General features: G+C 38.5%; 2 protein-coding genes and 1 pseudogene across 4 annotated transcripts; 2 read left to right on the top strand and 1 right to left on the bottom strand.

Moving 5' to 3' along the window:
* Position 1: 1 nt before the first annotated feature.
* Positions 2-7,577, top strand: LOC148373509 (zona pellucida sperm-binding protein 4-like). Of its 3 annotated transcripts, none has more exons than XM_088326055.1 (13): positions 2-18; positions 1,803-1,910; positions 1,987-2,111; positions 2,223-2,334; positions 2,845-2,979; positions 3,636-3,808; positions 3,907-3,986; positions 4,066-4,190; positions 5,607-5,790; positions 5,872-6,010; positions 6,077-6,143; positions 7,200-7,337; positions 7,409-7,577. In XM_088326055.1, exons 1-13 carry the CDS (start codon positions 6-8, stop codon positions 7,534-7,536), a joined length of 1,527 nt encoding a protein of 508 aa, XP_088182181.1. In that variant the 5' UTR covers positions 2-5; the 3' UTR covers positions 7,537-7,577. The 3 variants fall into 3 exon arrangements, with proteins under 3 accessions (XP_088182181.1, XP_088182173.1, XP_088182165.1); XM_088326047.1 differs by lacking the exon at positions 2-18 and adding an exon at positions 1,167-1,221; XM_088326039.1 differs by lacking the exon at positions 2-18 and having other exon boundaries at positions 1,612-1,910; positions 7,409-7,576.
* Positions 4,761-4,912, top strand: LOC148373510 (U2 spliceosomal RNA; annotated as a pseudogene).
* A 1,488-nt stretch (positions 7,578-9,065) lies between the features above and the next one.
* On the bottom strand, positions 9,066-13,549 carry rrp7a (ribosomal RNA processing 7 homolog A). Its single transcript, XM_088353328.1, has 7 exons — positions 13,447-13,549; positions 13,120-13,262; positions 11,111-11,236; positions 10,906-11,029; positions 10,738-10,832; positions 10,473-10,671; positions 9,066-9,835 (listed from the first exon to the last, which is right to left on the bottom strand). Exons 1-7 carry the CDS (start codon positions 13,508-13,510, stop codon positions 9,750-9,752), a joined length of 837 nt encoding a protein of 278 aa, XP_088209454.1. The 5' UTR covers positions 13,511-13,549; the 3' UTR covers positions 9,066-9,749.
* Positions 13,550-13,567: the final 18 nt, after the last annotated feature.

The following is a 13,567-nucleotide window of genomic DNA, read 5'->3' as shown; positions in this document are numbered from 1 at the left end:
TCAAAATGTCGACATTGTGTGAGTTGACGCCCCCTGTTAGCGGCGACGCGTGTCTTAAATCAGCTGGGAAATACACTCAAAACAATAATACATCATCCACTTAAATGACATACTTACTACTAGTTAAAGTAGATATAACAAAATTGTGAATATGCTTAATTGCTGTTAAAATTGTCGAGAAAAAATTGTTCAAACCTCACATTGTTTATTTGCTGTTAATAATGTCAATAAAATTGTTCAAACAAAAAAAAATTGAATAACCTGAATAAACAGAAATAAGTGCACAATGATTAACATTTTGTATGCTATTCGTTTTTAAAATGTATTTAAATATGAATTGAATTCAAAAATAGTCTCCAGAACAAAGAAGGAAAATGAATGTTCGTTTTTTATAGCACATTTCAATTTATTTAGTTAACTGTATATAATATTTTGAGTTTCAAGTCAAGTTAAACAATCATTCATTTTTTTATAAAATTCAGAATTTAATGTTTGAAAGTGCTGTCTGGAACTTGAAACTTTCCAACTCTCTGGCTCAAAGTCATGATCGCAGCTCATTCATCAATTATTTGCATTTCTTACACACGCTCAAAAAAACTTCTTTTTCATCTTTTTTTGGTGTTTGTGTTGGCGTCTAGACTGTATTTGAAACAATCCTTTTCTTACTTTACCATTTTATGGCCACACTAACAAAAAAAACTGATGATGAGCATAAAGTCGCTTTCCTAACCCTGCCCCCATTCCCCCCTCTCTACCCCCATTTCCTTCTCCCTAATATTTTGCACGTTCAAGAACGGCGTTGCTATAGGTAAGGAAAAAGCAGACTGGTGCAGTGAGAATTTTTTTATAAAGGCTCTTTGAACTCAGTTGGACAATTTTAGCACATACTTAATAGAGAAAACATTTTACCTTTAATTTTTTAAAGACACCTCAAACACCGCACCCCACCTCTGAAGATAAATTATTGTTTTTTTAACAGCCCAAATATTTAACTTTAAAAGCATTTTTTTATAAAGCGTTTTTATAAAGTATTAATGTATGTGTTATTGTTTTATTATCATTTGTTGTGATGAATGAAATTTAAAAAATGCATTCTTTAGTTTGTACAGCTAAATCAATCAAATAAATTGGTAAAAAAATTCAAGTTATATAAAAAAAAAAAACAGGACGATATCAACTGAATGTTCGGTGCCCAGACCGCGATAAAGACGTACTCCCCAGGTAAAACATCCCAAGAAATAAATGAATTACTTATCAAATTGCATAAGGTCCCTTTGCTCACATGGTTAGTGCATTGCCAGGATTGTATTTATTTGGTTATTTCTATTTATTTCAAATTTTGTTTATTTTATTTTAACCATTGTGTGTAAGTGGTGATCCGGGTCGTAGGGTTTGGAAAAAGAGAGGATTTAATTATCTTATCACCACTGAATGTTTTTATACAGCACTTTCGTTGCCTGAAAATTGATTTACGTATACATTTTGATTCGATGTCTTTTATTTTTTGGCATTGAATAGCGAAGAGCTGGGTGACATAATCATATTTTATGTTTGTCGCACCCGCACATAAAATGGGATAACGTCACCCAACTCTGGCAGTCTTGTGACCAATTAAAGCTAATTGGACTCTCACGTGAATCTTACCTGCCTGGTTCAGCTAGAGAATGACCTAGTTAGAAGTAGGCAAGCCCCCTCCCAAAAATATTAAAGCTACAAAGAGATGAATTGTAATTATGTGACATTTATTTTGATTTTGATTGTTTTGTACTTTAACATCCACCACCGTCTGTGTACCCCAAAAGTCTCTACACTATCCCAGAGGCAAAATCTTGCCTTGCCCAGAGTCCGCTGCTCTCAAAGGGGAATCAAAGCTGTATTTGGAACGGATATCAGTAACATTCGTGTCAAAGGTGAGACAAATTGTGTACCAGAAAAATGTTATAACGGATTGACTTCCAAATTGTGTCTGCTTTGCTGTTATGTCAGACAAATCCGGGGGTATGTTCCCAGTCTCTCAATCAGGGAGATTGTGTGGAGTCAAAATAGGGAGACACAACAACCGTAGTCTCATTTTCTTCAGCACCTATGACAGCTGTTATGCTCAGTTGAAGGTTCCATTCTATGCTTTTTTTTTTGCATGGTGCAATTCACTACACTCCTGAATAGAAATCCTCATTGTTTCCATGATATTCTAACCACATTTGATGAGTTTGAACCCTCAGGAAGGTGAAGTGCTCATCCCTCTCCAAGTCCAACCTGCAGGTGATGACAGATGGCTGAGGGTAAACATCAGCTGTCCCCTGATGAGAAAATCGAGGGAGAGGATCCTAACAAGTGAGTGGAGATCAGGAGACTGAGGATTGAATGTGGGTCATGACACAAACTATCTCAAGTCTGTAAAACTTTGCAACCCTGTCCTTCTGCAACACAAAAATCATGAAGGATTACATTTCAAAAGTAAAAATCCTAATTTACAGTTTAATAATTTACAAAAATGGGGGTTTTATTCAAAATATTCCAGGCACAAATGAAGTAGAAAACAAAGCTGTTTGGAGTGTGAAGTCCAACATGGCTGACAAAAGGGTAGGCTGTGACAAAAACGGCTCAGGGCCATTTCCCATCTGCCAACTAAAAACAACACTTTGGAACAAAGCAGAAACTATAGAAATACCAAATTAATGGCTCTGTCAATAAGTCAAACGACTAATCACAAAGTGAATTAACTACGACTAAACAAGTGAAGGGATTATAAATGAAATAATAAAATAGTTTATAAATGAATTTATACAACCACGACCACGCAGTGGCACATTTTCTTATTACAACAGTCTTGATGTATTCCAGAATCCCATAGAAAGTGTGCTATCCACAAAGATCTCCGAGTCAAATGTGGTCCACCAAGAACGTCACCGGATTCATGTGCCCGTCTTGGGTGCTGCTTCAACTCTACAGATTCAACGTGTTACTACAGACTCAATTGTAAGTAGGGTTCTGATAGCTTAAAATCACTATTTTATAAATGATACTATGAGTGTGATTGCAGCAGCACGGCGATGGGTGGTTAGCATGCGGCCCCACGGTGCGGAGGTTCAAGGTTCAAGTCCAGCAACTCAGCCTCCCTGTGTGGAGTTTGCATGTTGCGTGGGTTTTCCTCCGGGCACTCCGGTTTCCTCCCAAATTCCCCCCAAAAAACATGCATGTCAGGTTAATTGGTCGGTCCAAATTGTCCCTAGGCGTGAATGAGCGAGTGAGTTGTCTCTATGTGCCCTGCGACTGGCTGGCAACCAGTTCAGGGTGTCCCCTGCCCACTGCCTGAAGATGGCTGGGATGGGCTGCAGCACCCCTGCGACCTTACTGAGGATAAGCGGTGCAGATATTGGATGGATGGAGTGTGATTGCATGATATGACCATCTCTCTGCTGTGGTAAACCAAAAAACTCGCAAAGGCTTGTGCGATTTGGTCAGTTTGAGTCTCTAGTCTTTATAGGATCCTAGGACTATTCTCTTTTTCATTGCACTACAAGATACAACACTATTTGGTGGTCCATCATAGTATTGTTTCTATGACATGTTTTAATTCAAATTGTTATCAGTATTTTATACTTGTGTGTGTGTGGTCGACCCCGCCTCCCCAGCCTGTTCCTTGGATGGACACGTTGTGTTCACTGTAGAAACTTCGGGGACAGTCTCGACGCAGTTCCCGAGAAGGATTGCGGTCAGGGATCGGCCCGGTTGCGTCCCCTTCATCCAGACCCCAGACACCGCCGTATTCAAGATACCTCTCACGGATTGCGGAGTGAAAGCAAAGGTTGCGCATTACCGACCTCTCAATCCGTCGCCAAAGTGGATTGGAAATTTTTCTGCAACTTTAGCAAATGTTTTAGTTTGTGACTCCTCCCCCCTTAGGTGAACGCAGATGTCGTCATTTACGAGTTGGAGGTGGAGGTGCTGCCAGATCCGAGCGTCGCAAACAAGTCTTTGTTCAGGTAATGTCTATCACACATTTAGCAATTGGCATCCACATCTTGATCTAGTGATAACTGTGCCATGTATTCTTTTTCAAAGTCTACGTGTCAGTTGTGAATATGATGCCAACCATGCGGTCATCCCAATCTCCCTCAACAAGATCACCAACCCACCGCCTGTGGTTGCCATGGGAACCATCAAAGTGGCGATGAGAATCGCCACAGGTAATCTGTGCCATCAAAGTTAAAGCTTGAACTGGAGTTAAAGGGACAGTGTGTATTATATGACCACTAGATGTCACTCTATAGTGTAGTGTAACTGAAAAAGAAAGCTAGAAAGCACAGGGAAGAATACCCACTACGGACACTCAAAGTGATCAAGTTCCACCAAATGTCTTCCTTTTTTTTTTTTAACCCTTCACATGTTTTAGTTTTTTTTCTTTGGGCTACCTGTGGCAGCAAGATGGCAGAATATTGTCTGTTCATTTTAGGTGAGGTTTCTCATGTACAATAAAGGCAGATTTCTCGACTTACAAGTATTTCGAACAATTACTGTTTATATAGTTCTTCATGTATTTTGGGATTCTCCTCAGTATTTTTTTTAAATAAGTGATTTTTTTTCTTACCACCGGGAAGTGCTAAACGATACACAAAAGCAAGTTTCGACTTATCACTGGGGAGGTATATCTTTTAAAGGAACCGTAAGTTAACTTAATTAAGTTTCGTTTATTTGAAAAGGGACAAGTATGCTCCATAAACTCATGCCGCATACTATAACATTTTAGGCAAAGCTCAATGTCTGTCCCCACTCTTAGGGAGTATAGTCTGCGCCGCAATTATGAAATTCACAATTGATTTTTGCAATCCGGAGATGGAATAAGAGCTTGCTCTGTCCACTCCACGCATCGGCCCGGTATTGCAGTACCTCCGGGAACGGTGCATTCGCAATGATCGCAGCAAGGCTTTAAGGCTAGGACCTTAGCTTGGCCTTTTGGCTGAGAGTAAGAGTCCCGGCTCCTTGGCTTTGTAGCGTATTATGAGCTGTCCGATAACGGATAATGGATAATTAATAAAGAAAATAGAACAATAACCCTTAAAAAATTCCCCCCAGAAGGGTTTTTACATAAAAAACATACATAAAATACACAATAAGATGAGATGATCCTTTATTTGTCCCAAGATGGGGACATTTGTTTTGTTATAGCTGTAAGATAATGAATAACAGCTAAAGGTATCAACAGTACAAACAAGTATTCAGAAAAATGAAGAGCAGAATATTTCCAATGGCAGGTGTGCAAAATAGTTAGTGGTCAGTAATGTGCAAATATGAAAAATCATGGAGGGTATGCATTCTATCGCGAGGACTGCTTATTATATAGTCTGATGGCTGCAGGAGGGAAGGACCTGTGGAACCGCTCCTTCACACACTTTGGGTGAAGCAGCCTGTCACTGAAGCTCGCTCTCAGTATTGTAAACCAGCACAATTGCAGAAGCTACAGGTGGTCACATGTCTGACCTCTGATTAAAAAGTGTTTAATTTTATGTTTAAAAAGAAACCATTGACTTTGACTACACTAAATCATTTGTGGTATTTGTTATACCTGAGACATCATTGTTGAGGACATTTGTTCCTCTGTGTAGACGCATCCTTCACATGCTTCTTTTCGGAGGACGAGCTACCGCTGACATTGCCGCTGCGTGACACGGTTTATGTGGAAATCGCAGTCGGCCAACCATCGCCAGACCCCTCCCTTTCCCTAAACGTGAGGGACTGCTTTGCCTACCCGGCTTCTCGACAATCTGTGTGGACTCTTCTTCATAACGGGTAAGGGTTTAATGACCTATTCGTACTGGGAATGGATAGGTTGCATTGGAACCGTTTGTTTCATTTCCTCCACTTGGACAGATGTCCAAATCTCCCGAATGACCCTGTAAGTTCTGTGCCTGTGGACATGCAGGGTCAAACCTATTCCCGATCCCAAATCAGGAGATTTGATGTCAAGACGTTTGCCTTCTTTAATAGAGGCCAGCCAAGTGTGGAGGAAGTAAGCCTTTGAAAACATTTTTTTTAAGCAATGCGAATCTTATCGTTTTATGTTGCGATTTATTAGATCTCCTTCTATTGTTGGGTGGAACTCTGCATAGAAGAAATGGACTGTGCACAACGCTGCACTGTATGTAAGTACTTTAGTTTAAGCTTCCATTTAGCTTTTTGCTGTCTACTGAAAAATACTTCAGTTCTTTGGAGCTCAGGTGACGACCAGTCATGGTTCACCTGTTTTTTTTCTTGTCTTTTTTAAAGCAAAGACATGATTGGTCCTTAAAGGAGAAGCGTTTTACGTAACACTGCTGTCTAATTAAAAACAATCTAGGTTTCAATGATATTATGCCAAATAAAACAAAACCTTAGGAGAACAGTTCCCTTGAAGATTTTATTCCAATGAAATTAAATAAAAACAACACATTCTCGGCCTGTTGAAACAGTTTACCGAAAAGCATCGGAAAACGGGTTGGGGAGTATATCATAATAAATAGATGTGGTTTGAAATGAGTCTTTTGATTGTAGTTGTAGTTGAAGTTTACCAAATGACCTTATTTTCAAATGTGGACTGACAGGCGGGCTCAGTGGAATTTGTAGTCCGACAATACTGCACCCAGAAATCGGATCACTCGAAAAAAGCAACGATTGCATGAGGACCGGGCAAGACATCAAATAAGCATAACCAGATGCAAAAACTTCTTTCAAAGAGACAACCAAAAGTAAATGTGTCACTCAAATAAGATAACCAAAGTGTATTAACTAAAATTAAATGAATGTGATGATTAAAATAATGTGATGTTTAAATGATAAAACAGAAAAAAACTGCAAAACTCAGAATTACAACTATGTGTGCAGTGACATATAAAAAATATTCCAACAGTCCTAATCTTAGCACATTTGATGTATTCGTCAACTAACTGTAGACGGTCGGATTCTGATGCCTGATTTATTCCACAAACCCAATGATAATCACAATCCCATGTTTAGACAATGCATATGAGATATTTTATAGACATTTCTAGGGTAGTTGGGGTTGAGTTCCACTTCGATACTTAGATTACCACCAGTTGTTATTTTGGTTGTATTCGCCAACAGTGTAAAATGAATGTCAAATAATGAGGCCTAATACAGTATTTTTAATACGATTGTGAATTATCATAGTCTGCACTTATATCATTCTCACGCTGATGTAGCATCTGAAGGTGAGAGACGCAGAAGAGAAGCTTCATCATCTAAAGCGTACATCAGCCGGCTGGTCTCCTTAGGCCCTTTGCTTCTGCTTCAGAATCGCACAAAAGATGAGGAAAACCCATGCGTTCGGCAGAACCCTGGTAGGTTACACTCACGCCATTAGTAGTCATCGTAACCAGATCTCTGGTCAATAATCCTGTCTCTTCCTCAGTATACAAAAACATGGTATTCGTTCTCTCTGGCATCGGGGCGGCGACAACCTTGCTGTTGTTGGCTGCGGTGGCAATATTGTGTGTGGACAACTCAAAATGCCATGAGCAAGAGGCAACGCAAATTTGAGGTTGAAGATGTAATATAATAAAACTTTCACTTAATCCTCAAGAAAATACGTTTTATCTTCTCATTGTGTCTGTTTACTATTGAAACTTTCGTAAACAGCTGAAATTATAAGATAAACTGAGATTTTATGAATGGAAAAAATACAAAATCAACAGGGATTTGAGCATAGTGGATATCACCCCCACAGCCATGATGTAGGATTAAGTTTTTAACCACAAAGCACAATGTATAAACAGAACTTAAAAACATAGTTGGGTGGTCGAAGGGGCATTTCCTGTGGTGTGTCCTGGGCAAATACAGCCTGGTGGCACCCATCCCTCCCCAGGCCAACACATTTTCCCACCCGGTCTCGATCATTCGCCTGCAAAGCGAATGTGCTAACCACTGCACTACGAAAACTGAATTCATATTTCTAGACTATAACCTTGAGTGAAAAACGTTTTGCGCCAGATATACCACATGGATTAAAAATGAGGTTGGGTAACTGGGCCCAAGCTAAGGATGTTTTTCTCTTTACGATATGATATTGTCAACCCATGTGGCTATTCTGACATTTGTTCAATATTTCCTCAATTTTTTTGTGTGAAAAAAGGCAACTATTATGGGTTGCTGGGTGGGGAAAAATGGGTGTAATTTTTTTGACATGCAATTTTTCTATAAACTGCACACCTTTTTCATGGCCAGGTTATTAGATCTTGAGTAATGTTTTTTGATACAAATCTCTCCCCATGTGGGTGTTGAGTAAAAATGACAGTAATATGTAGCTTAAATTTTCAGTTGCAAGAAGTTCTTCCAATAACAATCTACCACTGGGAAACGCTACCTTAATTTTTTTGCATGTCCCATAATAAATGTCCATAATTGATTGTTAATCCTTGCATGGCAAGGTGTAGTGTGCACCTGTCCTCTTGGGTGCGACTTGTAGGAGGCAATGTTGCTTCATAAGACAGTGCCGTACAAACTAACACCAGTCTCAGTTAATTACAAGGGAATAAAAATACAATGGCAAAGCGAAGCCACCAGACAGCAGTGTCGGCGTTATTCTTTTAGCACTATTGAGAAACATGGCAATAATTTCAAGCTTTTACAGGCACTTCAACTAAAATGAAAGCACTTTTTATTCCTTAACACAAATTTAAAATTCAAGCATTTAATGATTTCAAACAACCCTCTATGCAGAACTTTGAACGAGCTTTAGAAATACATTTTGATTAGTTGCATGACTGCTTGGTGGAGGTCAAAATGTGTTTCAGATTGTTCCAATTGAATCGGCCATATTTGTTTACATTGACTTGAAACACTTGGTCAGAAATGTGAGCGTGCCAAGGAATTTCCCAACTTCCTTGAATGCAGCATAAACACATGATTTTTACTTGAGCAAATCCAGTGAAAAAAGGCATCTTTTGCTGTCAACACAAAAACAATTGGAGGTTTTGTTACGCACAATGTGTTTTGGTGTTGGGAGCACACAAATCAGGTCAGGCTTCAACGTTAAATCTAGAATAGGTGGCAAATAAGAGTCCTTAAAATTATTTTTAGACTCTAATTTTATTGATGTGTGTTGGAGAACATTCAAGTTGAATGGCACATTTCTGGTAGGACTTTTCAAATCTTGGCATGAACAATATTTCTCTAGCAATTTGAGAGCATTGCTGTGTTTCTCCCCCATGGTCAGTGTCACAATTTTCATTTAAAGACAAATGTGAAATATTGGGTAAAAAAAAAAATTACCCAATATTTGGTTTAATCAGGTTAAAAGATGTCGAGTGAACATTTCATAATCGGGCCAATCAAAGTTTAAGTATATTGTACTGCTATCAACTAAATGAAAATTCAGTAAGGTTCTACTTAATTGTCAGACTTAATACTGCATTTGTTACTTCATGATAGAAATGTAATCAAACTGAGTGTCAGGAATGTAAAATTGTCAAACATTTTTAGAATACACTCCTAATAAACATTCATCATCAATAGGACGAGATTTGTTTATGGAATAGACAAAAAGTCAAATTATTATACATGATGGAAGCTTTCAGAGAAGTTTTCACAAAAGACAACTTTGTAAGAGTTACCGTTGATGACAATATATTGAATTCATCACTGACCAAAAATGAATTACCCGATGTGCCTTAGATGCAGTACAAAAGCACAGATGCTTATATGAGCTACATTTAATCTCCGTTGAAAACAACCATTGAAGTACAATTATTGCTTTAATACGGTCTGAATTTTCTTTGTGCCCTTAAGAGCGCTATCCTCTGTTTGTCCTCCTCAAACTTTTTCCTGAGTTGAGCAATATCTGAAACAAACAAAAAAACATCACATTTTTAGAAAAGACAACCAAAAATGTCATGCTTTGAAGGTACATTGTGCAATATTTGACCACTAAATGGCACTGTATTGTCCAATTCAAAAGAAAAGCAGTGACAAATGAGATCAGCGTAGCAGCAAGATGCCAGACAAACGAGGCGACGACGACTAAGTATGGCTTCTACAATGTAAAATAAATACAAATTTCTCGACCTATGAATATTTAGAAAAATTAACATTGGTATGATACTTTGTGTATTTTTGCCTATTAAATGTAATTGATGTAAATGGTCTGCATTTATATAGTGCTTATCAAGTCAATGAAGACCTCCCAAAGGGCTTTACAATGTGCTTCAGACTTTTCCCTTTTACACACTAACTAACCGTTAGTTGCCTAGCATGGCTGATGCTGCTATCGGGGGCAGTAGGGATTCAGTGTCTTGCCCAAGGACACTTCGACATATGACACAGAGGAGTCAGAAATCGAACCTGCGATCTCTTGATCCCAAGACGTGCACTCTACCTCCTGAGCTAACGCCTATTATTCAAATTTTTTTACTGAATGAAGGTTTTCTGTCCCACTAAGAGGGGCACACACACTGTCCCTTTCAAAAGACACCACTTACGCAGTTTTTGATTATTCTTATGCTGCCAAGAGTAGAAGTTTAAGAGCTCTTTCCTCTTCGTCTTCTTCATCTCCTTCTCTAAGGTTCTTTGGTCGGCAGCCTCGCTGCGGGGACGCGCCTTGTTGCCTCTGGTGACTTTCACCCACCCCTCTTCATCCTCTTTTTGCTGTTCCTCCTCCTGCTTGCGACGCTCCTCTCCCTAGTCAAAAATAAAAATGTTCAGTTCATGAAATGCGTTCGATGTGCATAAAAGAATAGTACTTACTTCTTTCATCTTGTCAAAGTTCTTCATAAACTCATCAACTACATTTTGCAGTTTGTCTGGCTTAACAAAGGAGTCTTTGAACTCTTGGATCCATTCTACAAATCAGGCAAACATTCTAACAATTAGAAAAAAACTTCCTGGATTTATTCATGCTAAAACGTAACTTACTTTTTACACCAGTCTTAACTGTACGCTCTGTTGAACACACCACCAAAGGAACATTGCATGGGTGTGACTTTGCTGCTGCAATACTGGAAGCCTTTTTGAACACGACATAACCAACTTTGAAACCCTGAAGAAGACAAAATAGTGCAAATGAGGATATTTACAATATAGAAAGCAAATTATTGGAATAAAGCAATGTTAAATCTACCTGTTTTTCAGGCAGTTTGAAGAATCTGGACAGGGTTGGCCCAGAGTGGCGTAATGTTCCTGGTTGGTCCCCCAACTCCACAGAATTAACAGTGCCAAACTGCGAGAACAATTCCTGGATGGCATCCTTAATGATGTACACACATGTGGAAGTGAAACATTTCATATTTACCTTATTTTCATTAGAAAACATTTCTTAACATCACCCACTTCCCGAATGTACTTGCTCTGCATTATATATAGTAACTGTTCCTAGATGACAGCCAGTAGGTATTTAAAAAAACATTTATATTTATACACAAACACCTTGGGCAAAACACTGAATCCCTAATGCCCCCAATAAGCAAGGAGGCGCCATGCATGGTTGACTGCCTATAGGTGTGTGTGTATGGGTAAGTGTGAAGCACATTGCTTTGGGAGGTTTTCATTGACTTGAAAAGCGCATATAATTGCAGACCATTTACCATTTATCTCCAGGTATGTAGCCAATGGTTTAAGAAAAACCTCATTTATCGCATCCAAGCATTAGAACCCGCATTTTGCAAAACGTTTTGCTGGTTTCCAACACAAGTCATAATCTTGCACATTTTGTAAAAAGGCTGGAAAAAATGCCTCAAAAGGGACAGTACTGTATATATTATTTTGTGCCTCTTAGTGGTCAAATGTTAATTCATTTAAAAGGATAATAAGCAAAAATATATTAACTATAAATTAAACGGCATGAGTTAAATAGTCATTTGTCACTTTGAGTCTCTGTAGTTTTCATTTTTTCTTGTGGTTCTTAGCACTCGTTTTTGGTTAAAACACACCAGGGGTCTAATACTCATTTAGCTTGGGGACCTCATGGTAGAATTAAACATTAACAGGGGGGGGGGGAAAGACTAGTAAATTATTGGCATAGAAATTGTGCCTTGGCTGGAGGGTTGGGGGTCTTTTCTGAGGCTCACAATTTTGATTCGGGGAGGTAAGATTTAATTAAAAAAACAATTCAAGTTTTTCCCCCTCAATATCTTTAATCTCTTGTAGTGTTTAACAACCATGTATTTAAAAAAAGCCAAATAATTGGATTGATTTCTTCTACAGTATGTTTAAAAGGTGTGGTGTGTAGTTTGAGGTGTCCTTAAAAAGTTTGAAATTAAATATTTTCTCCATTGATTATGTGTTAACAGTGCCCAATGAGCTCAAAGAGCCTCGATATTTTTTCTACTTTTATCTTTTATCATCGGGGTTCCAGCCACGAAGCGAGTTAGGCAGGATTTTTCATGCGTCTGCTGGTTATTTTCAATTATTCAGGGATGAAAATGGTGAAATTAAGAAAAGGACTGATTCCAATACAGTCCAAATAATAAGCCAAACTCCAAAAAGAGGCGTTTATTCAAGCACTCCCAAGAGACACACGTACGAGCACGCAGCAGGCAGGTAATGATTTCAGCCAGAAGATGGTGTAAGAAAGTAGAACATTTTTGAAGTTACGGACACCACCTTTAAACTCATACAGACAGGAAAGTGAGAAAAATACCATTCAACTACAAAACTAAAAACAATTGATTTAATGACTTAAAAGTCTGCTTCTTTCTTTTAGGAAAATGTTAACCTAAACATGGGAACTTCACTTTTAGATTTCATATGACTTTTATTTAGAGTAAAATAACATCAGGATGGGTTGCCTCAATGTTCTCTGGTTGATGAAAAAGAGTAAGCAAATACAATTACAGAGGGTGCTTTGCAAGTGTAGTCTGGCTTTGGCAAAATGTTTAAAATTGCAAGACGCAACCCAGCTTATTTTTCTCCTGGACTTCTCTTGGGGGCGACATAAAATGATGTGGCAGGACACTTTTGCCCCCCGGCCGATAAATTTAATACATACATATATGTTCAAATAATAGTGTCCCTCTAAGGCGAAAGCTGTAATACCGATCGCTTGTTATGATATCAGACACAGTTATTTCAATATTAAAAAAACTCAAAGTTTTATACCGTTACCATTCATATCATGTGTATAGAGCTTACCTGTGAGCAGTATGGTGGTATATTAAGGACAAATAAGGTCCTGTTACGCGGTCTGTGTGCATTCTCTTCTGCCCGAACTTTGTGCTCTTTCACAAACAATTGGTGTCCGGATTCTGTGTTTGACTCAAACTTCAAGGGCAGTACTGCAAACAAACATAAAGAAGGAGAGGCAGAACACAATCGTCAAACATAGTCGGTATAGTTCCACCAGAGAATCCGGGTACATAGATTATTTTCCAAACATTTGAGATAATAAATGACAAAGATATTTTCATGTAATTGGGGAAAGAACCCAGAAAATAAAATATAATAGTATTTCTTAATTACCAGTGAATCCCTCAGGAATAACACGAGCCGTGTTGTTAACATGGTTTCGCTCGGACGGAGCCATCTTGAAATTGTTTTGACCTCTTACACCGGAAGTAAAAAATCATAGACTTTTTGATTT

Source organism: Urocampus carinirostris, chromosome 1, assembly GCF_059441175.1.
Source record: "Urocampus carinirostris isolate Australia breed hairy pipefish chromosome 1, RoL_Ucar_1.0, whole genome shotgun sequence".
NCBI classification, from domain to species: domain Eukaryota; kingdom Metazoa; phylum Chordata; class Actinopteri; order Syngnathiformes; family Syngnathidae; genus Urocampus; species Urocampus carinirostris.
Note: the sequence above shows the minus strand (reverse complement) of the source record. Positions and strands in the feature narration are given on the sequence as shown.